General features: G+C 40.0%; 1 protein-coding gene across 21 annotated transcripts in view; it reads left to right on the top strand.

Moving 5' to 3' along the window:
• Positions 1 to 59: 59 nt before the first annotated feature.
• Positions 60 to 23,735, top strand: part of SEC31A (SEC31 homolog A, COPII coat complex component) — a gene marked incomplete at its 5' end in the record, with an annotated part of 91,216 nt that continues 67,540 nt past the window's right edge. For 12 of the 21 annotated variants that reach the window (XM_080674912.1, XM_080674926.1, XM_080674929.1 and 9 more), the window contains one exon: positions 17,535 to 17,671. Coding sequence is in view for 2 of the 21 variants with exons in the window: in XM_080674924.1 (XP_080531050.1) it covers positions 17,608 to 17,671 (64 nt within the window). Of the gene's footprint in view, positions 579 to 837; positions 925 to 3,501; positions 3,600 to 8,215; positions 8,291 to 17,534; positions 17,997 to 23,735 lie in introns of those variants that run through there. The other 9 variants (XM_080674927.1, XM_080674928.1, XM_080674932.1 and 6 more) reach the window with 6 other exon arrangements.

Genomic DNA, 23,735 nt, shown 5'->3' on the forward strand with positions numbered 1-23,735 from the left:
GGGCGCTACGCTAGACGCCGTGACCAATCACAGGCTACGTGATATCTCAGCAGCCAATCGGAAAGGTCAAGGGCACGAAGACGCACTTGATCGCCCCTCCCTCTCTGTTCGAGGGTGGTTAGGGCGTTTTGCTGTAATGGGCCTATTTTTCTGTTGTTTTCACCCGCTGTGGTTAAATCCAGTGCCATCGCGCTTTTTGTGAGGCTAACCCTGAGAATGAGAAGCGGAGAGGCAAGACCAACGTTACGGAGAATCCAGGGGCGATGGGTCTCCGGCTGAAAAGAAATGGAAGATAATGATGGGTAGAAGGGGGAGGAATAAGCGCGTGTACTCTAGAAATATTGAAGACAAATTGGGCCAAAAATAAGTTATTTAGAGAGGCATTTTTTTAATTTATTTTTTTGCGTTGTAATTGGTTACTTCCCTGAGGCGGAGATAATGTAGGAGCTGTTGGTATGTTTGGGCGTCGGTATGTGACCCCGGAGGATCTGGAATGATTTGTGAGAATGCGTCGACTTAGTTCAACGGACACTTTTCTGCAACACCCTTTGAAACAATGCGGGAATTAAGGAAATTAGGTAAGTTTTTTTTCAATAGTACTGGGAGGGGCAATGAAATGATTTTGTTTAAGGTGTGGGGACATCATGAGCTTTCAGGAGTGAGAAGATCTTAGGACGATGTCTGTTTACGGTATGAGATTTCAATCTTCATAGAAGAAACAAAATGGGACCAATTAGGGTATGGTTTGAGTCTTTGAAGAGATCCTTAGCATATTAAGTAGTTTCTTTTTCTTCCGCATAATAGAAATGTTTGTAACTTTTTCATTTCCTTCTCTAGCTCGAAAAAATGATTACATTTCCATGCAAGATTGCTTTTCCCCCCGTTTACTTTGTCCAGATTCCAGACAAAAAGACTCAGCTCAAGGTATTATATATTCACATCTACTTCCAGTTATGTTTATATCCTATTTGAGTGAAATCAACAGCTGTTGCTTACATAGCTTTCTTAAAAGCCACATTTGGGGGAAATTGATCCTTGGGGAATGAGCTTGCTTGGCTATGAGATGTGCAAAGGGTAGGACCTGGAATTAAATCACATTCGGTTGTTTAGACTGTTAGAAACTTTTCACCAGTTAAAACCTGAATGAGGCTAAGTAAAAATAAATAACAGTTTACAGTTGTTTTTGAGGAAAAAGTTGGTTGCCTTATTATTTTACATAACAGTTATATTGAGATACGTAATTCATATACCATACAATTAACCCACAAAAAATGTACAATTCACTGGGTTTTAGTATTAGTATATTTATGAGTTGTGCAACCATCACCATATTTGGGACATTTTCATCACTACTCCCTCCCCAAATTCATTCTCCTTAACAGTCCTTACATCTCTCCCTGCAGCCCCTGGTAACTATTACTCTTTTTGTCTGTGTAGATTTGCCTATTCTAGGCACTTCGTATAAATGGAATCAAACTAATATATGGTCCTTGTGATTGACTTCTGGCTTCTTTCACTTAGAATGTTTAAGGTTCATCCATGTTGTATTATATATAGGTACTTCATTTTTTTTTATTGCCAAAAGATAATCTGTTGTATATGCCACATTTATTTATCCATCCATCAGTTGGTGGACATTTAGGTTGTTTCTATGAATAATGCTGCTGTGAACATTAGCGTACAAGTAAGTTTTTGTGTAGACCTGTTTTTCTCTTGAGTCTATACCTAAGGGTGGAATTGCTGGGTCATACACTAACTCTTTTTTTTTTTTTTTTTTTTTTTTTTTTTGCTTAATATGTTTTTATTGATTTTAGAAAGAGGAAGGGAGAAAGAGAAACATTGGTTGCCTCCTGCGTGCTCCCTATGGGGTATTGAGCCCAAAAACTGGGCATGTGCCCTGCAACCTTTTGGTGCATGGGGTGACTCTCAACCAACTGAGCCACACCAGCCAGGGCGAAGTATGCTAACTCTTATGTTGAGCCTCTTGAGGAAAAACCAAACTGTTTTTCCAAAGGGGCTGCCCTATTTTGCATTAGCAATGGATGAGGGTTCAAGTTGCTCCACATTCTCATAGGAGTGAAGTGGTATCTCACAGTGGTGGTTGCCCTATTTTTAAGGACTCACAGTTTGTAAAGAATCTGCTAGAAGGTGCTTCTTCACTACAGAGACTATTTCCAAGGTGAATTTGTCTTTTCAGTCCCTGGCACACAAATAAATTTATGTGTTTCTGCTCTAATGTCATATATGTTCCTGAAAAACCCTTATGTTCAGAAAAGTGCATTTGAAAGGAGTAGGGCTTGTGGAAAAAATAGGGTTGATTACTCAAAACCTATGCAACTTGATAATCTTGAAAATAAGCAGTGATTAGCTGGGGGGAAATACTCTTATGCCCTCCCATCCCATTAACAGTTACAGGTAACTGTAAATGGAGACTGTCAGAGGATATATTAAAAGAACAAGGCTGGTGGGTGCTAGATTTTACAGATGGAAGTGGAGCTCTAGGCGAATGGGCTGCTGTTAAAATGGTGTCAGAAGTAGTGTAACCTGCTGAGAACCTAGGGGGAGGGACCCCTAGATACAGGTACTCAATTTTCTTTTCTTTTTTTTATTTATTTCATTTTTCTTAAGATAGAGTTGAAAGTACCCATGCTGCCACCAGCTGGCTCAGTGATTAAGTGTCAACCCATGAATCAGAATGTCACAGTTCACACGGTATTGGTGCTGCCATTTCAGCATCAGAGTTCAGAAAGAAGAAAAAAAAAAGACTTTTTTCTTTTCTGCTTAATTGAATTCCAGACATTAGGTTTTCCTAGGAAAGATGAAACAATGTGGCTCTCACATTCTGATGTATTCTTCTTTTTACAAATGAGTTACTGAAAACTGCTAGATTGCAGAACAGATTTACTTAAATGTTGTAGACTGCTTAAATGAAAATAACCAACTCCATAGAAATTACAAGGGGTCACTGCCATAGGTATTATTAGTGTACTTCTGGATAGAGAAGTGTGTACACTCTTATAAATGGAATTTTTTTTTAGTTGAGTTGCATTAATTTATCTTCAAGTTTGTTTATCACTTCTACATGCTTTTTTGTTGCTATTTTTTTTTACTTTTAAAAACTATATATTTTTATTGATTTCAGAGGAAGGGAGAGGAGAGTTAGAAACATCAATGATGAGAAAGAATCATTGATCAGGGGAATTGAACTGTGACCTCCTGGTTCATAGGATGATGCTCAACCATTGAGTCATGCCAACCAGGCTTGTTGCTATTTTTTACTGTTTTACTGGTGGCATTAGGTTCTCATTTTGATCGTTTATATGTTTGCTTCCTTCAATAACTTCATATCCAGTGATTAAACCTTTTCACTGCTGTTCACATAATGAACCGCTGTGATTATTGAAAATGTTAATGAGGATATGTAAGCTGTATTAAAGATTTTATTTGAAAAAGGCATTCGCTGTTACACAAAGTAATTTAAAAGAAAACATCTCTTTTCAGGAAGTCCATACTTGGAGATGTTGGAAAAAGATTCCTGGGTCTTGGAAGATGACTTGAAATATGCAGGGGAAGTAGTGTCCCTTTGTATCTTAAATATAGTAAGTATTCCTGTGAGTTAGAAAAGGAGGATTGTTCAAGTTAAAAATGGATTTATAAAGACTTTGGTGAAATCTAATTTTCTGTTTTATGGTATAGAATCTCATTAATTGGTCACTTGGGAAAAATAACAGCTAATTCTGATTGAACAGGTATTATGCTAAGCGTTTTATTCACACAGACTTACAATGATTGTTTTTGAGCAGTATTTCTCACAATAACCCTTTGAGAGCAAATAGATTTTTTGCTTTCTAGGACTGGTATCTTTCCTGATGAAACACCTACCCTTTTATTAGATTCTTAATTAGTTCTACTACAACCTTTATTTTGTTGTCCTGACATAATAAAGAATATTTCTAGTAACTGATTTATATTCTTCCTGGGTTTTTCATCCTTTTAGTTCTCTGGGTTTTTTTGTTTTGTTTTGCTTCAGAAAGCCTTGGGGTATTGAAATTATTGCTGACCAAATATAAAGACAATTCTGAATCTGATTCTTCCCCTAAAATGTCAGACTTTTCCAGCTAACTCAGAAGTTGTACATTTAACTTTTTTTTATATGAATTGTGACCCTCTGCATTACTTATGTATTGCTTTGTAACAAATTACCCAAAACTTAGTAGTCTAAAATAACAAACACTTATAATGGAGGGAGCGGGGACATCAGCTTCCAAACTCTTTCACTTGGCATTCCTCAGTTTCTTCAAGGCTGCCAATTGAAGATTTCAATTATTCTTCATTATATGATTCTCTCCTTAGGCTGCCTGAGTTGTCCTCACACATGACAGCTGGCTTCCCCCAGAGGGAATGATACAAGAGAAAAAGGGCCACGGTGGAAGCTTATCTTTCAAAAGTTAATCTTGAAACTGATATAACGTCACTTCTGTCCTATTCTGTTGGTCAGCCCAGCTGGCATGGCTCAGTGGTTGAGCACCGACCTATGAACCAGGAGGTCACAGTTCAATTCCTAGTCAGGGCACATGACCAAGTTCTAGGCTTGATCCCCAGTGTGGGGCATGCAAGAGTCAGCCAATCAATGATTATCTCTCAACATGTTTCTATCTCTCTCTTCCTCCCCCTTCTCTGAAATCAATAAAAATATATTTTTTGCTCTGGCCATTTTAGCTCAGTGGATAGAAATCTGCCTGCAGACGGAAGAGTCCCAGGTTCATTTCCAGTCAAGGACATGTACATCGGTTGCAGGCTCCTCCCGGGCCTGGGCCTTGGTAGGGACTCATGGAGAAGATAACCACTCGATGTGTTTCTCTCACATTGATATTCCTCTCTGTCTTTCCCTCTCCCACTCTCTCTGAAACCAATGGAAAAATATCCTAGGGTAAGGATTAAAATTTTAAGAGAGTTTGGATACACACTATCATATGTCTAATTATTTGACTTGAGGGTCAAATATGAAATCTCTTAATTCAATAATTAAGAGTAAAAAAAAAAGCTTTAAAAATATAGGTATATGTTGATGCCTAACCACTGAGCAACACCATCCAGACATGTGCTCTCTTTTTTAAGAAGCACATTTTCTTTATGCCTACGTATATAAACTACTTAAGTGATGTTACACTCCTTTGGAAAGTTTCTAGGAAGTTCATAAGAAAGTTCATTTTATAGTCAGAAAAAGCTCTCTACCTTGATAATATATTATTTTTTTGAACCCATTGCCCCCTCCTAATGACGCCCAGATGGAGGTGGTTAGAGAAGTGTTTGGAACTAGACTGTAGGTAGAAATTGAATATCCCTATGCTTAATATTTTGCTTAGGGTGTAGACTGACTTGGAAAGGTTGAAATTTCTGTTTAGAGTTTCTCAAGGAATATCGTCCAATTACTTACAGGCATTTACACAAATATTTAATACTAGAGGCCCGATGCACAAAGATTCGTGCAAGAATGGGCCTTCCTTCCCCTGGCTGCCGGCACAAACTTCACTCTGGCTAGAGCCGCCTTTCCCCGCTGCCCAGAGGCCCGGAGTGGCTGGGTGGTGCGGAACGCAAGTGTCCTGGCTGCTCAGTGCCTGTGTATGCAAATTAACCCACTGTCTTTGTTGGGTTAATTTGCATACTCCTGATTGGCTGGTGGGCATAATGAAGGTACGGTCAATTTGCACCTTACTCTTTTATTAGTGTAGATAGGATGGGGTAAAGATACAATTATGCATTGGCAGTATTAGAGCAGATTGTTTGGTTTTTTGTTTTTTAAAGTGAAAGTGAGTTTATCAGTGAAACAGTTGAGACAGAGAATGGGCTACTCCTCAGATACAGTAGCCAAATTAGAGCAGTTTGCCTTTTTCCCCCCGGAAAGCTTGATTTTTATCCAGTACTAGAGGCCCGGGGCACGAAATTCGTGCACGGAGCAGGGGGTTGTCCCTCAGCCCAGCCTATACCCTCTCCAATCTGGGACCCCTCGAGGGATGTCCGACTGCCCGTTTAGGCCCGATCCCAGTGGGGTCGGACATCCCTATCACAATCCAGGACTGCTGGCTCCCAACTGCTTGCCTGCCTGCCTTCCTGATTGCCCCTAACCACTTCTGCCTGCCAGCCTGATCACCCCCTAATCACTCCCCTGCCAGCTTGATTGATGCCTAACTGCTCCCCTGCCAGCCAGTTTTCCCCTAACTGCCCTCCCCTGCAGGCCTGGGTCCCCCCCCCCCCCAACTGCTCTCCCCTGCAGGCCTGGGTCCCCCCTAACTGCCCTCTCCTGCAGGCCTGGTTCCCCCCAACTGCTCTCTCCTGCAGGCCTGGTCACCCCCAACTTCCCTCCTCTGCCAGCCTGGTCACCCCTAACTGCCCTCCCCTGCAGGCTTGATTGCCCCCAAATGCCCTCCCTTATAGGCCTGGTCCTTCCCAACTACCCTCCCCTGCTGGCCTGATCGCCCACAACTGCCCTCCCTTGCAGGCCTGGTCCCTCCCAACTGCCCTCCCTTGCTGGTCATCTTGTGGTGGCCATCTTGTGTCCACATGGGGGCAGGATCTTTGACCACATGGGGGCAGCCATCTTGTGTGTTGGAGTGATGGTCAATCTGCATATTACTCTTTTATTAGATAGGATAGAGGCCTGGTGCACAGGTGGGGGCCAGCTGGTTTGCCCTGAAGGGTGTCCCAGATCAGGGTGGGGGTTCCCTTGGGGCGTGGAGCGGCCTGGGCTAGGGGCCTGTGGTGGTTTGCAGGCCGGCCACACCCCCGGCGACCCAAGCGGAGGCCCTGGTATCTGGGGTTTATTTATCTTCTACAATTGAAACTTTGTAGCCTGGAGCAGAGCCAAGCCTTTTGCTTGCTCCATGACGGCAGCCTTTCCTGTTGGGATTTATGTATCTTCTATAATTGAAACTTTGTAGCCTTAAGCAGAGGCCTGGGCTGGCCAGGGCTTAGAAGCTTGGCTTCCTTCATCGCCGCGGGCAACTCTAGCCTCCTGCTCTTTCCAGCTCTGTGGCTGCCGCCATTTCTGTTTGGATTTATGCATCTTCTATCATTGAAACTTTGTAGCCTTGAGTGGAGGCCTAGGCCAGCAAGGGCAGGTGGAAAGCTTGGCTTCCTCCATTGCCGGGGAAACCCAAGCCTCCCTCCTGCTTTCTGTGGCCGTAGCCATCTTGGTTGGGTTTATTTGCATATTTGCTCCTGATTGGCTGGTGGGCGTGGCTTTGTGGGTGTAGCAGAGTGATGGTTAATTTGCATATTACTCTTTTATTAGATAGGATTGTAAGTATACTTTACTTCTCTTTCTACTGCTGCCCGCCGCCCTCCCCCCCAATCCCTTCCAAGTGCTTCTGTCCCTCGTTTTCTTCTTTTTTAAAAAAATAAGTTTTCATAGATTTTTTTTTTTTCTTTTTAGAAAGAGAGAGAGAGGGAAGCATGGACCAGCTGCCTCCTGTATGTGCTCTGACCAGGAATTGAACTGGTGACATTTTGATGCTCTGGACTATGCCCAACCAACTGAGCTGCACCGGCCAGGGCTCTGCTGCTCTTAATGAGTAAAATACAGACCTTGCTAAGTAATCAGAATGCTCTGAAAAATTCTCTTAGTGCCTGAGATTTGTAATATTTTCAGTCTTTTCCCTTTATCACTGCTTAAAAGTTATTTGTTAGGAGAGACAACCCTCCTTTTTTAAAGTTTTTAAACTTTTGGTCTCTGGAAATCTTGTCTAATAACAAAAGCAAACAGTTTTGAGTACAAATAGTTTTGAAATGTATTAAGGTATGATTACCCTTTCTGTATCAGATCTGATTGTGAGAAGAATACTAAGTTTGCATAAGGTAATCTGTACAAAGTAGATAAATGATGTATTAATATTATCTTTGTTACAGGTTTTTTCCATTCGTAAAATTGGAGGTCTTACCTGATCTGCATGAGAGAATTGAAATGTATAGAAATTTGCATGCATTATGTGTTTTTTTTTTAAAGGGCTAAACAATACAAACCTTCTGACTAAAGCATAAGTTGAAAATAAGAAGAAAGTATATATGTCCAATGATTAAACTTTTTACACTGCTGTTCACATCATGATTTATTGTGATTAATGTATGTGGATGAGGACATAATAGAAAAGGAAAATTGTGAGGCTTATAGATACATAGTTTTTGTACATTAATTTACCTGTAATGTTTTTTCTTTCAGGAATAAAATTGAAGGGTGTTTTTCATAGAAAACATTTGTCAGATTTATCTGATTATTGAAGATTTATATAATAAGGTAAGGTTTTTTGTTGTTGTTGTTGTTTTTAAATATATTTTATTGATATTTTACAGAGAGGAAGGGAGAGAGATAGAGTTAGAAACATCGATGAGAGAGAAACATCGATCAGCTGCCTCCTGCACACCTCCCACTGGGGATGTGCCCGCAACCAAGGTACGTGCCCTTGACCGGAATCGAACCTGGGACCCTTCAGTCCGCAGGCTGATGCTCTATCCACTGAGCCAAACCGGTTTCGGCTATAAGTTAGTTTTGATAAAACAAAAAAACGTTTGAACAAAAAATTGACATTTGAGCATAATTTGGATATTGTACTCAATTAAATTTTCTCCTTATTTCAGCTTTCAAAGGTAACATAAATATGATTTCAAAGAAAATATAACTTTCTGAAACAGTAAATTAGATTAAGAATAGGCCATGGGGGTGGGGGGGCAGATTTTTAACCTTAATAGTCATCTTTTCTTAAAAATAATGACATAATCCTTCCAACCCCTGAAATCTTAGAGATCATATGTTTTGGGGTTTAAATTTGCTGAACTGGTTATTTTATAAGTACTCTTGATATGCCAGTGGGTGATCATTGTATAACTTAAGCTTTGTTCGGTAATAATAGATGGGCAGGTATTTGGAAGCTGGAAATCTCAAATCTAATACCAGGTTAATCTGTAATTAATTAGGCATGTTGTCTAAGAAATACGAAGGGAAAAAATTACTGTAGATACTCAATGTTTTTGTGTTTTCCGTTTTCCGTAGAATCCTTTTGTTGTTGCTGTTCACATTTTCCCCTTTTGATCATAAATCAAAGGAAAAGATGCATTGATGATCAACCTTTTGGTTGAATAGTGTGATTGTTACCGGACAGGAACCGGACCTGGAGTGGGTCTGCTTCAAGTCAGCCTGTGGGTTCTTGACTTTGTGCAGGAAAGATTTCACAGTACAAGTCCAAGTGATTTTGAGAGTATAGTACATTTATTAAAGCTAGGGACAGTGAAACAAGGAAGGGCTTAGGATGTAAGAAACAATAGGGGAGAGCCTAGGCAGGGCTGCTTTGACTTTCTAGAAATGTTATAGGAAAGAAATGAACCTAGGCAGAGCTACTTTGACTCACTGAAAAGTCAAAAGGGGGCCTTGGAGGCAGATTTAGGGGCTTTGCTGGGGATGAGCTGCCGTTACCCATTGCTCCCCTGGATGCAAGTCTTCAGAGTTTAGGAGATGCACGCCTGAAATGGAAGAAAGGTGTGGGCATGCTCCCAGAAGGGAGAACATGCGTGCCTCTCTTCCTTTTGTTTTCAATGTTGATTTAAGTTAATTTTCTGTCTTAAAAGTGGATGTAAACTTTGTTTATGGCCCTTAATGAAAAGATTTACAAAATAAATGCATTCAGAAACAAAACTAAAACAATATTAATGGGATGATGATACTGTTTTACAGTAATAAGCATGGTACTAGTTGCTATGGAATAAGTTGTAAACACATAAGATCTTGTGCCTTGTGATTATTGTAAAGTTTTACAATATGGACAACAGTAGTTTTTTTGCAAATCTCAAGATTATTTAAATGACGAGAGGGGCCTAAGTTGTCAAAAGAACATCTCTGGACTCTGCAAATCCTAATTTGAAGAATTTTGTATTACATTATCTCCAAACATTCTTTTAGCTCCAGTCAGTAATTCAGAGTCTTGGAACTAGCATTTCTTTGAAAACTAGAACTCCTTTAAAAAGCTTTTTATTTAAGATTAGGCTTGGCTAGTAGTTAACTAAATTGGATTAAAAATAGACTGTGCACTAATCCAAGTTTTTCTTTTTAGATACAGGTAGTCCTTACTTTGCATTGATCCAACATGCAGTTTTCATAGTTTATATAAATAACACCAGTCCCCCAACAACATGGTTGAAGTTTCATTAACTGTGAATTATTGCATAACTTTATTGCTAGCTCTTATTCCATAAATAATTATGCAAATAAAAGATGTGCATCATGATAAGTAACCAGTTGCATCACTTCTTCCAAAGTCTGTTGGGATTGGTCACTGAACGTCTGTTAGTTCCCACACACAGTAAAGAATAATTGTGTTGCCTTGTCTTCCAGTGATAAACCTATGTGACATTTTATAAAAATGGATAATCAAGAGGGAATTGGTCAACAAAGATTTCAGCAGTAAAGAAACAAAAAGTGGTAACACTGGAAGTGAAATTGGATGTGGTTAGATTTAAAAATGGTGATAGCAGACAAGATGAGATCTAGGCCTACATGAAGCTACAGTTCATATTTTAAAAGCTGATGAATATAAAAAACAAGGTAAAGTTGCATCAACATTTTTTAAGTGTAAGTTTTACTAGGAATAGAAAGCCACTTACGGTTGAAATGGAACATTTCTACTTTAGATTGAGGACTGTAATCAACAAATCCCACTCAGTTTCACTAGCATTCATGCCAAAATATCAAAGTGCTACATTGAAAGAAATTATAATTATAAGGAGAAAAGAAGAACATTTTATTGCCAGTAAAGGCTGGTTTCATCGCTTCAGAAGTCTGCATGAATTCATTAACCTTAAATTATCTGGTGAAACTGGAAGCTCAGGGAAGGATGCTACTGTGAAATTTGCACCCAAATTCCAAGAATTACAGGTAGTCCTGGCTTTGCACAGTAGTGCAACACTACTACCCAAAAAAAACTGCAGGATTTGGATGGAATGTAAATGGAATTATAGAAGATATAGATGACCATGGAAAGTTGGCACTGCCTCCATTCAAGTAGTAGTTCTGGATATGCAGTCAGAGGAACTCAATGAAATCAAACATGGTTGTAAGTGAGGAAAGTGGTGTCATAAAGGATGAATGTGTCTCAGAGGAAGTGATGCAGATGAAAAACTTCACATTAAAGGAACTCTCAGATTTTTCCACCATTGAAAGCACAAAGGATAAAATTTCAGAAGCTAATCCAAATTTAGAAAAGAGTATGACAATTTGCCAGGGTATAGACAAGAGCTCATAAAGAAAAAACACTGCCCCACTTGTGTAGCTCAGTTTGGACCCAGGCATCAAGAGGTGCCCTGTTCAATTCCTGGTGAGGGCACATGCTCAGGTTAATTCCCAGTAGGGGGCGTGCAGGAGGCAGCCAATCAATGTTGATACTTTTGTCTCATTGATGTTTCTATTTCCGTTCCTCTCTAAAATCAATAAAAACATTTTTTTAAAAAAAAAAACTACAATTTTCAATGTGTCTATTTTAAATATTTTACTATTTTACATTTATAATGCCGAAAAAATTTTGTTTTGACAAATTTTTAAGCTCAGAATAATCACATATTAAGATTGCTTTATACAGTTGTAGCTTGCATAGTGCAAGTGAGAACTACCTGCATTGTGCTACTGGGTATGTGTCCGAAACCAAGGTACATGCCCTTGACCGGAATCGAACCTGGGACCCTTGAGTCCGCAGGCCAACACTCTATCCACTGAGCCAAACCGGTTAGGGCTCAGGTTACCTTTGAAATAAGAGGAACCCTGTTTCCAGAAGTTTTTGCAATATGTGAAAGCTGTGATGCTTTGGGAAACTGGAATCCTCAAAATGCTGTGGCTCTTCCAGAGAACAAGGTAGATGGAAGCATGTTTTGGAAAGCAACCACTGAACTCAGTAGAGGAATATCAATTTAGTGTCACTACTTCAAAGGGTGCTTTTTAGAACCAAAGGCTATTAGTGGTCCATGTCAAGTCATAGTTCACAAGTGGGAGACTCATCTGCAACCATGATCAAGAACCCCTTTAGAAAGTGAAATTATTGATGATGGACAATTCAGAATCCACTATGGTATTGAGACTTTGGATTTGGGATGGCTGATGTGTCAGTCTTAAGGTTATGTTTGCATTATTCTGAAAAACCTCCTGTCTCAACCAAGAAGAAATTTTAAAAATCTAGATTTAGATATGACCATGTGTATTGTTACTTAGGCCATTTATTTTCATTAATGCAATAGATATCTGTTTTTTAAGTGTATAAACTAGGAAAAGAGCAAAATAAATAAGCTAGGGTGCCTCTAGCTGGCTAGGTGGGTTGGAGTGTCATCCCATATACCAAAAAGGTTGCAGATTTGATTCCCAGTCAGGGCGCATATGGAGGCAACCGATTTATGTTTCTCTCCCTCTCTAAATTAATAGCAACATATCCTGGGCTGAGGATTAAAAATAAAATAAGCTAGGGAGTCTATATTTCACCAGATCAAGTCTAAAAACAGCTATATTTGAGCCTTACTAGAACCAGTTATAGCTGGCATTTTTCATATTGCCTTTTCATGCTACTATAAAAAGGCTTTGAAATAATTTATAATACTAAATGTTTCATTTTGACCAAGTATTAATCTATTTGTAGTCCAAGTTAACAGAACAGAGTTTGGCAAACTTCCTGAAAAGGGCCATATGGTCTCTAGTAACTACTCAGCTTTGCCCCTGTAGCACAGAAATGGCCATAGATGATACATAAACCATTAAGCATGGTTGTGTTTTGTTGACCTTTTAAGAATAAGGTATTTCTCCAGCAAAAGGGTTTATTCAGGAACAAAGAATTTCAGTTTGGGACATTTGGTCTAATGGTGAACTGTGCATAAGTTCAGACAATAAAGAGGAGCATGGGGTGGAGGAATTCTAAAAGGCTGTTATAAAACAGTCCATTGAAGAAAACAGTTTGCATTGTAGTGGCTTTTTATTGGCTGGTTGCTGGGGAGATCCTGCTTCCTATTAGAATAGAGTAAGAAAACATTTCCTGTTGGAGATGGAAAGTACCTCTTCCTGTTTGGGGTGATTAAGATGAGTGGTAGGAATCTAGAGCTCCCTCTACAAGCCCTCAACTCCAATTTAAATGAGGTTTCTGTCTATTAATCTTCATGGTTAAAAACTGGGCACTGAAATTTGAACTTGATGTAATTTTCTCATGTGATGAGCTATTCCTTTGTGTGTGAATCCTCATCAGGATATTTTTAACATTGATTTTTAGAATGGGAGGGAGGAAGAGAGAAACATGGATGTGTCTAAATATCAATTGGTTCCCTCCTACACACAGCCTTGACCAGGAATTGAACATGTGACTCTTTGGTGGGTGGGCCAGGACTAACCACTGTGCAACATCAACCAGGGCGAAATATTTTTCTTTTGCTCACAAAAATGTTTTCCACAGTATTTTTCTTAACTCACAGGGGCTTACAAAAGTGGGTGGGGATGTGGAAGTTTGTAGTTTGACGTATATAGAGTAACATGTAGTTGTACATCTGCTTTAATAGGATTACCTTAGAAACAGGAAGATTATTTTTTTTAAATGAGAGAATCTGGCTCCCTTGCATATTTTATCATAAAGACAGTGATTTTAATACAAAAGAGTAACAAACTGGGAGCACAGGAATCATAACTTCTAAGAACATTTCAAGAGCACTGACTATACCAATCACTTCTGAGCACTTAGCAGGCCTTAATTACTTGTCTGTCCACACAAACCTACTGTTCCTACTTTGTAAACCTCAGAGGAGAATCCATTCACTCAAGGGCCAAGGGCTGGAGAATGGATGCAGTAGGCTTCCCAAAGCTTAGGTCATGTCCTATCCCATACCACTTGCCCTGGTATACAGATATACCGTGATTGCCTCAGCGTTGGGGGTGCAGAATGACTCAGTGTGGGCTCTGGAGCAGGGTTGCTTCTAACCTCAGAATCTTCCAACCCAGTAATCTATTACTGTCCCAATTTTCCTCCAGTTCTGTTTTCTCACCTGTAGAGTAACAGTAAAAACCACTAATTTTACAGATTTCTTCTGTGCACTGTACATGGTTCCAAAACTTCCTAAAGGAACTCGTTTAATGGAGAACACCAGAATCTCCTTCACATGGAAGTATCTATACAGAAGCCCTACCTGGCACAGACTAAATGCTCTATAAATTTAATTGAGAAGCCAGTCTGGGATCCCTCTTCATTGCTAGGTCTTCACAGGCTGGCACATGGAAGGCATTTAGTCAACCTTAGTGGTGATAACTAAAGTGCAGATATCCCCAGTCTGGAGAAGAGCATCTGGATCATCAGGAGGCTCCAGAAATGGATGCTTCCCAGACCCATGACATTAGGCACACTGCAGCTACCACTCTTCATTTTTGTCTTGGAAAGCCCCAGGCCTGCTGATTTTTGATAAGATCAGCTGACAGGTTCTAAGCATCCTTGCCCGGACTCTCAGCAGTTACCTCAGCTGTTCTGTCCAATTATGGGGATACTTCACCTCCATGGCATTGATCTTGGTTCTAGACACTGAGGAGCCAGTCTTCTCCAGTCCTTCCCCAGGTGATCACTTGTCAAATGCTGCCTTCAGGTCTTAGCTCTTCACCCCTGACTTGCTGGCTGCATCAGCTTCAAAATCATTTAGGAATCACAAACAGGTCTTGGCTTTGCAGGGAGGCCAGCAGGTCAGTGTGCTCAGGATCTAGGTCCTTCAGCTTGAGCAGCAGAGAGAAGAGGTTGAGGCCACTCAGCACACGCTCCAATTTCCTCATCCATCTGCAGTGGCACAGGAACTTTAGTTAAGCCACTTCACCACTGGAAAGACCGAACTACACCAAGTGCAGCAGCGCTAGGACTGGATCTAGGAAGGTGACTGGTGAGCTGGCAGGTGGGCCGGGCCTGGACCCGGACATCCACGCACATCCACCACCCTGGCCTACCGGGGTCTGTTTCCCTCTACACGTGCCTGCTGAGGGCCCCGCCACCGGAAGTACGCCTGCAAGGATTGTATTAAGTGATACCAAAGAACAACCACTGCTTGAATCATTGAGTTTTGGGAAAGTTGTTCAAATGAACCCTTTTATCACACAGTGCACATTTCCAGATAGTATAGTGAGTTCAGTGCTTTCTGTTGCCTCAAATAATACTCCCATTTTGAAGTCAGGAATTATTGGCACCTCTTAGGTAAACTAGTACTTGCAGCTAGAAATGAAAATGGAAGGCTTTTTAGAGCACAGGAAATTGGCTACTATAGTTCAAGTAATCTGCTTGGGGTGGACTATTTCAGTCACACAGAAATAAACTTAAGTTGAACCACAACTATAAGACACTGAAAAGGTATTAAAGTATAGTGAGAGTACAAAAATGCCCTTACTCTCTAGTACTTAAATAGGAGTGTTTGCCATATGGACAAAAAAAGGTGGGGGTTCTATGCAAAGTAACTTCACAGGGTAATCTAATCATAAATTCCTAACTGGGCAGTTCTTGGCCAGTAGTCATACTCCAGGCATTTATCTTCTTTAGTAAAGGTTTGTCATTATCTTAAGTAAGCCGTGTCCATTGTTTGTGTGCATCTAAGTCAGTGGTTCCCAACCATTTTTTGGCCATGCCCCACCTAATCATCTCTAAAATCCTGATGCCCCCCCTCCCGTGACATATAATTCTTATTATTTAAAAACAACAACTATTCATGTTGAGGAAACCTAAAAGGCCATTAACTTTGTCTAAACAAGCTTCCAAAGAACATGGCATCCATGAAAGAGAAAAAATAAAAGAAAGGACAGTTGAAGTACTGAAGAAAAATATCACTAAGAAATTGTTGAAAAAATAATATGAAGTGATATGAAAAAATAGCAAATAAAGTTTGAAAACATAATAGAGAACGGAAATGCATAAATGTCACATATATATATACTGTATATGAGGCCCCTAGAACCATAAGAAATGCAAAATTCACTGTTAATAACATTCTCGAATTGCCCTCCTTAAAAATCAAATTGCCTCCCCCCCCCCATGGGGCTTGTGCCCCAGTTGAACCACTGATCTACGTTAACACACTTTTATTTATTTTTATTTTTAAAATATGAAACGCTTCACAAGTTTGCATGTCATCCTTGGGCAGGGGCCATGCTAATCTTCTCTATATTGTTCCATTTTTTTTGTATTTGTGCTGTGGAAGTGAGCACAAGTTAACACACCTTTAAAATAAGCCTTAACCACCGCCCAACAAAGCATGTAAGCTTAACTCTCCTGTTGTCTACCCCCTACCTTGCCTTTTATCTTCATATCCCCTCCTTAATTTCGAGTGCATAAAAAAAAAAATACCTGTAAAACTGTTATTCTCTGGAGCATTTGAGATCTTGCTCCCTGGCATATGTCCTCAGTTTGGCTCAAATAAACTCATAAAAATTCTCTGCATGTCTGGACGTTTCTGACATCAAGAGCTATATTTTACTTTTTGTTTACAAGAAAGAGAAACATTTTTTAAAATATATTTTATTGATTTTTACATACAGGAAGGGAGAGGGATAGAAAGTTAGAAACATCGATGAGAGAGAAACATCGATCAGCTGCCTCCTGAACACCCCCTACTGGGGATGTGCCCACAACCAAGGTACATGCCCTTGACTGGAATCTAACCTGGGACCCTTCAGTCTGCAGGCCGACGCTCTATCCACTGAGCCAAACCAGCTAGAGCGAAAGAGAAACATTTTTAATGAAGGCACTTAAGCAGAGCTTTAGGAAAGAGACCTTGACTGATCTGTAATAGGAAGAGAATAGACAAGTTGGGAGACCTGGTTGAATCTAGGTTCCAGTACTTTAGCAAGTGATTTTCCTCTTCCTCTGGCTTTGCTTTCACACTGGAAAACAATTTTCCCCTAAGCTAGAAACATCCAGGGAACACAGTCAGATGCCAGGCTCTCACTGGGAGCAAATGCTAATAGATTTGGAATCGTACCATAGGATACTAACTGGAATACCTCACCCACAATATATCTTTGGAGTAACAAATCAAGTATCTCAACAGCCTTTGGGTGTGACCAGAACGTATGGTTTTAAAGTTCTCAAAACGCAATACTGTAGAACCAAGTAAGCAATTTTATGAACTCAGTCACAAATTACTGTTACTGCAATATGGCCCTTGCAGCCCGATTTTCACGTGTTTTGCCTGGTGTTGGCAGTGCCACCGGGGCTGTTGACACCTCAGGATTAGTGCTACGTGGCGTTCCTGCGAGGCCGGGCCGCTGTTCCACCAGACAGCTACATCCATTAGGACTCGTCTTGTTCGCACAGTCGGAGCCACCGCCTCACGTCGTGCTTGCCCCCCTCAGAAAGGGACCCTAGCCTCACGGACGCGTGCGAGACTCCGAAGCGAGAACCCCACTCGCTTCGAGGCGCGTCGCCCAGGCTGCCACCGCTCCCGGAAGTGCCGCTGCGGTTGCGCGCAGGGGTGGGCGGGGCCAGGCATCGCTCCCGGAAACTTGCTGGCCTGTTGGGCGGGGCTGCGGCTGCCACGTTGAAGCGGAACGTGGAGGTGTCCGTAGCCCGGGAGGAGGGGCGGCGGCGAATGCTGGGAGAGTCTGACGGGCGCCGCGCTAACGCAGGAACCGGTCGTCTAGGGTCCCCGCCAGGTGTGTCTATCCTTTTCCCTCCTGGCCTTTTCGCCGGCTCTCGGGCCTTGAGGTAAAGCACAGGCCAAAGCTGTGACCCAGCCTCGGTCTCCGCTGGTCCGCGCCAGCCTGCGGCCCGGTCTCCGGTGGCGGCGCGTCCCTGGTCTTGTTTCGGCCCGGCGGGACAACGCCTGGCGTCACCGGCTGCTTTGGGGATCGCGCTGGTTCACATCCGCCGTTTTCACTGCTGAGCAGGAGTTCCCCTGAGGTTTGCGACAGGGTGTCCTGCCACCGCCGGTAACTGGGCTCTGAGGCTAGGAGACCTTCAAACCCTGTGCACAAAGAGGTGCGGTCCACAAGGGTGAGGGAAGGAAACAAACCTCAGCATTACTTTGGTTGACTTTAGTTAGGTTAGAATTTTTTGTTTGTATTTTAACTGTTGCCAGATTGAAAGGTTCGTAGGTTTCAACTGAAGACTACTGTCATTTAACCAGGATTGGATTCTTTTATGGGCAGTGGTCGCCAGTCGTAGCCTGTACATCGAAAGAAGTCTCATTAAGTGTATGTTTTTGCCAATAAATTATACGATGTTAAATTACAGGGCAGGTGTAAAGTAAGTCAAAATATTGTCTGGGTTTGTGGGCATTATAAACTTTTCTGTTTGCTCAAGGAACTAATTTTATATAGGTCTCTCTGAGTTAATTTTTTTTTCTCCTAAACTGCCTTCTTTAAGTGTAGAAAACTGAAATGTGATTGTCTTTGTCGGCAACTGTAACTGTATTTAATTGCTAATTAGAGCTTCGTCCCTGTATTATACTACCCAACGTTTTCTGTCCATACCAATTGTTCTAGAGTTGGCTAAAAAAAGTTTACTCACCTTTTATTAGTGATTCTTCTGTGCTCCTTGTATCTCACTGTCCCTTAATTACAGCTCTGGGAAAGGTTTGTAGACTCTAAGAGTTTACATGAGCTTTATAATGGATTTAGTTATACTGTTTAAGTTCATATAAGCAGGGTCTTTTCTGAAACTAATAACATAAGACTATAAAGAAATCTGTAAACTGTAAAGAGCAGTGATTCTTAACCTTTGGGGATTCCACTCCTTTTTGAGGATCTGATGGAAGCACTGGATTATCTTCCTAGAAAAATGCACACATACATAGGATTTTCTTAAAAACTCCTATTAGATGATATTAAATTAATTTTTCCTTTTTTTTTTTTAAAGAAATGTTGTCACTCTTACGTAGCTTAATTTCAGCTCAAAAAGTTTTTGTTAGACTCCAGATAAATATGATACTATTTAGTTCAGTAATCAGTGCACAGGTGCTTCTTTGGTTTTGGTTGCATGAGATGAGTCTACAACATTGATAATACTAAATAAATCCTGTACTAAACAAATGTGCCCATCCATAATGATATATTTTGCCTACAGAGGATGGGTATTTTTACTAAAGGCAGTGCTGGCTAGGGATTGTATTCCTGGTTTGGGAGTCAAAGTTTCCAGTTCTGTTACCGCCTTCTCTTTTTATTTTCTGAGGTATGGGTCAGTTCTCTGTGTAGCATTGTAAGGTTGGTATTTTTTTTTGCTTCGAATAGTACTGCTGGGTTTTAGTATTGTTTCACAAAATTATCATTTAGAAAATGAGCAGAAAGAGAAAAGTTTCTACTTAATGGCATGCAGTTGTTGTGGAAAGTTGAATGAAAAAATAAGAGTTCTAGTCTGGAACATAAATTTTCTCTTTTTGTTGTTGTTATTCATTCTCGCCCGAGGATATCTTTTCCATTGATTTTTTTTGGAGAGAGTGAAAGGTAGGGGGAGAGACAGCGAGAGAGAAACATCAAAGTGAGAGAGACACATCAATTGGTTGCCTCCTGCACGTGTCCTGACCAGGGGATCGAGCCTGCAACCGAGGCATGTGCCCTTGACTGGAATTGAATCTGGGACCTTTTATTCTGAGAGCCAACTATCTACTGATCCAAACTGGCTAGGGTGGAACATAAATTTTCTTCAGTAGATGTATTAATGAAGATTCACTGGGTTAAGTATTTTAAATTGCTTACTTTTGTAATAGCTCACACACTAGTCTCAGCACTCTGTAATACCTCATTTAATTTTCTCAACAACCCTATGGTATCAATACGTGTATGACACTTACTTTACCAAGTGGGTAGGCAACACACACATAGGTAAAGTTACAGGCCTAAAGTCAGAGGTAGGACATGGTGGAGCTGAGATTTAAACTGAGCATAGTGGCTCCAGGCTCTATACTATTTAACTGCTGTGCTATATATTATCTTATAGATGGCATCTGTGAACAAGCCACTATCCTCACAACTTTCTTTTTATATTTTTAGAATGATTTTGTTCCATGTAAAATAGTCTTGAATGAACAATTCTGCATAGTGTGTATTCTAATCTTATCTATAATAATAAAAGTGGATGACCTTCTGGACAAAAGCCAGGGCTGCGAGGGAAGCCCGGGTCCCAGGTGCCAGAGGGAAGCCAGTGCCGGCAGCTGCGGGGAGGAAGGCCCCTACTCTTGCACGAATTTCATGCACTGGGCCTCTAGTCCTCCTATATAATAAAAGCTTAATATGCAAATCGACCGAACGGCGGAACAACCAGCAGAACAACTGGTCGCTATGACATGCACTGACCACCAGGGGGCAGACGTTCAACACAGGAGCCGCCCCCAGCCCTCAGGCCCCAGGCCAGCCAAGGCAGGTGCCAGTGGGGGCCCCCTGATCGCCCCACAGATCGGCCCTGATTACTGGCCAGGCATAGGGACCCTGCCCGTGCACGAATTTCGTGCACCAGGTCTCTAGTCACGTATAATATTGAAAAAAAAAACTACACAAAGCTTTTAAAGCAAGTCTCAGTTGGAAAGTACACATGGTTTAATCTGAGCCTTCTTTATATTTTCAAGAATATTAGTTACAGCCTGGTCAATGTGGCTCAGTGGTTGAGTGTTTTTCCATGAACCAGAAGGTCACAGGTTTGATTCCCAGTCAAGGCACATGCCCTGGTTGTGGGCTCAATCCCCAGTAGGGGGCATGCAGGAGGCAGCTGATCAGTGATTCTTATCATTGATGTTTCTATCTCTCTCCCCCTTCCTCTCTCTGAAATCAATAAAAGTAAAAAAGCAAAACATAAAAGTATTAGTTACAATTAATGAATGATCATTTTTTTTTTTTAGAAAGTGTTTTTAAAAAATATATTTTACTGAATTTTTACAGAGAGGAAGGGAGAGGGATAGAGAGTTAGAAACATCGATCAGCTGCCTCCTACACACCTCCTTCTGGGGATGTGCCTGCAACCAAGGTACATGCCCTTGACTGGAATTGAGCCTGGGACCTTTCAGTCCACAGGCCGACGCTCTATCCACTGAGCCAAACCGGTTAGGGCAATGAATGATCATTTCTAAGAGAAGGAAATAGACATGCATTCAGTTGAAGCTGTATTTTAATAGCAATTTTAGTAGTTTTATTAAAAATTGATTTTAGGGAGAGGAAAAGAGAGAAAAATCAATGCGAGAGAGAAACATTGATCCACCAGCTCCTACACTTGCCCTGGCCAGGGATTGAACCTGCTACTTAGGTAGTGCCCTGACCTGGTTTCTGCCACCTTTTGGTGTAGGGACCATGCTCCAACCAATTGAGCCACTTAGTAGTTTTGAGAATGATTGCAATAGGTAGGTTATGGTACTATGTTTAGTTAGATTCAAACCACATAATGTAGTTCTACGCCATTTTGTAGTATAGTGTGTTTTTTTTCCCCTCAGGTAGTATTGAAGCCTTGTTTTCAGTACACGTTAATAAGTGGAACTGCTTCTGGTGGAACATTGAGTACTAAGACAAAAAAAGTAGACTTTTATAAATCCTTTGAGTTCCCACTTAACCATTTTATGTTCTTTCGAATTTATCTCTTTCCCTTCCAGTAAATGTTACACATTAACTAGTGTTCATGAATTAGGTAGCCCTTGTTTTACCTTTGCTCTTAGAGAAACTGTATTTCTATTCAGTTGGGGTTTTAGAGAAGTGTATATATATATATATATATATATATATATATATATATATATATGTATGTATGTATGTATGTGTGTGTGTGTATATACACACACACACATGTATATTTATCCATTTTGTTTTCACTTTTAGAAATTATTTACAGGCATTTTATAAAACCCATTTTTCCCCTAATCATACTTTTCTCTATTTTTTTACATAAGAAAAGGTCTTTTAAACAGTTAAGAATTTAAAAATTAAGTGTTTTACCTGAAATTGAGCTTTTTAGCTTATCAGTCTATTTGAATTTCCCTAAATATGAACATTTGAAACTTGAAATCAAGCAAAATTTCTGTATACCTACCCTGTGCTGAGTAATTTTGGTCCAAAAGGGGTAAAAATTGTAACACTTGATTTAAAAAAGACATCATTTGTCTAATTAGTGAGATAAGATGACATATACAACTATTAGTAAAATGGCAATGAGAAATATGTGAACAATATATACTAATAGAATGTTATAAAGTTTTGTTAAGGTTGAATAAGAAACTTTATTATAAAATCCTTAAAGTGTGGTACAGACAAATATAAGCAGTTAAGAGTGGATTGGACCATTAGGGCAGTTTTCATGAAGGAGCTGGGACTTGAGCTTAACAATTGGCTGAGAGGAAGAAGATGGCATTTCATATAAAGAAAATAGGCTTCCTTTTTACTTCTTAGAAAATTGGGATTGTTTTTCTTTTTTTCACAATAATCTTAGGAAACTAGTATAGTTTTCTTGATTAATTTTATGATAGTAATAATTTAAAAAAATAGCATATTAAAACACTTATTAACCTATGTGCAAGGCATTGGCACTCTATAAAATACATTATTTCATTTAAACCTTACAACATCCTATGAGATAGTCACTCTCATCCCCATTTTACAGATGTAGAAACTGGGGCTCAGAGAGGTTAAATAATGTGTCTAAAGTATAAGTAGCAGAGCCAATATTCAAATAGAGGATTGAGTTTATAGGCCTTACTTTTAACCACATGAGTATTCAACCTCCTAATCCACTTTTGTCTAACTAACCTAGCACAGATGCTAAACTATGTTTCTTCTCTTAATTTTATCATGTATCATAGTTGCTATGCCATTATTTCTCCTAAATGTTAATATTTCTCCTATGATTAAAATTGAATATCTGAATTTGTTGAAGTAACAAATAAGAACTTGGACTCTGGAACTAAACGTCTGAGTTTAAATCTTGGCTCTGCTTCTTGCTAGCATGTACAAATTATTTAACCTTTCTGTGCCTTAATTTTATCATCTGTAAAATGCTCTTCAAACACAAACACAAGGCATATTGTTAGACACAAGGCATATTGTTAGTCTAAGGTCCTCTTAAGGAAACTAGTAGAGGATGAACTTCATCCTTTACAGATGAGTAAGAAAACTGGCCAAAGTACTGTTGGAGGGCATTGAGTATATTTAACTATAGTCCTGAGACTAAAAAGTGGGAATAAGGAAGAAAGAATAAAATGTACATGTTAAATATCTGACAGTGTAGGAATTGGTTATAAATTTGTAAAAAATTAAAAGAACTGGGAAGTTAGTAACAAAATTGTAAGTAGAATAAGTTAGTGGATTGCCTCATCTGTAATGGCTGGGAGTCAAAGGACATCATTAAAGCTGACAAATCAGTTAGAAGTATAAGTATATTTAACAGTTCAAAGGTAAACATTGAGGAAGATAATACTATTGACTATAACTGTGTAGTGCAAGAGGGGCAATAATTTTATACAAGCTAATTTCTGTTGTGCTCATAGTAACTTAATAGACAATTAATGGTATTAAATAAAAATATTTAAATAAAAGATCTTTTAAACAGCTAAGAATTTAAAAATTAAATGTTTTACCTGAAATTGGGCTTTCTAGCTCTTCATTCTATTTGAGGGGGGCAATGTGGGAAAAATGGGGGGCATCTGTAATACTCTCAACAATAAAGATAAATAAAAAAAAAAAGAAAGAAAAGCATCTGACAAAATTCAACACCCAGTCTTTATAAATAGAATTCAATAAAACAGTAATC

This window comes from Plecotus auritus (assembly GCF_963455305.1).
Source record: "Plecotus auritus genome assembly, chromosome: 1".
Classification (NCBI taxonomy): domain Eukaryota; kingdom Metazoa; phylum Chordata; class Mammalia; order Chiroptera; family Vespertilionidae; genus Plecotus; species Plecotus auritus.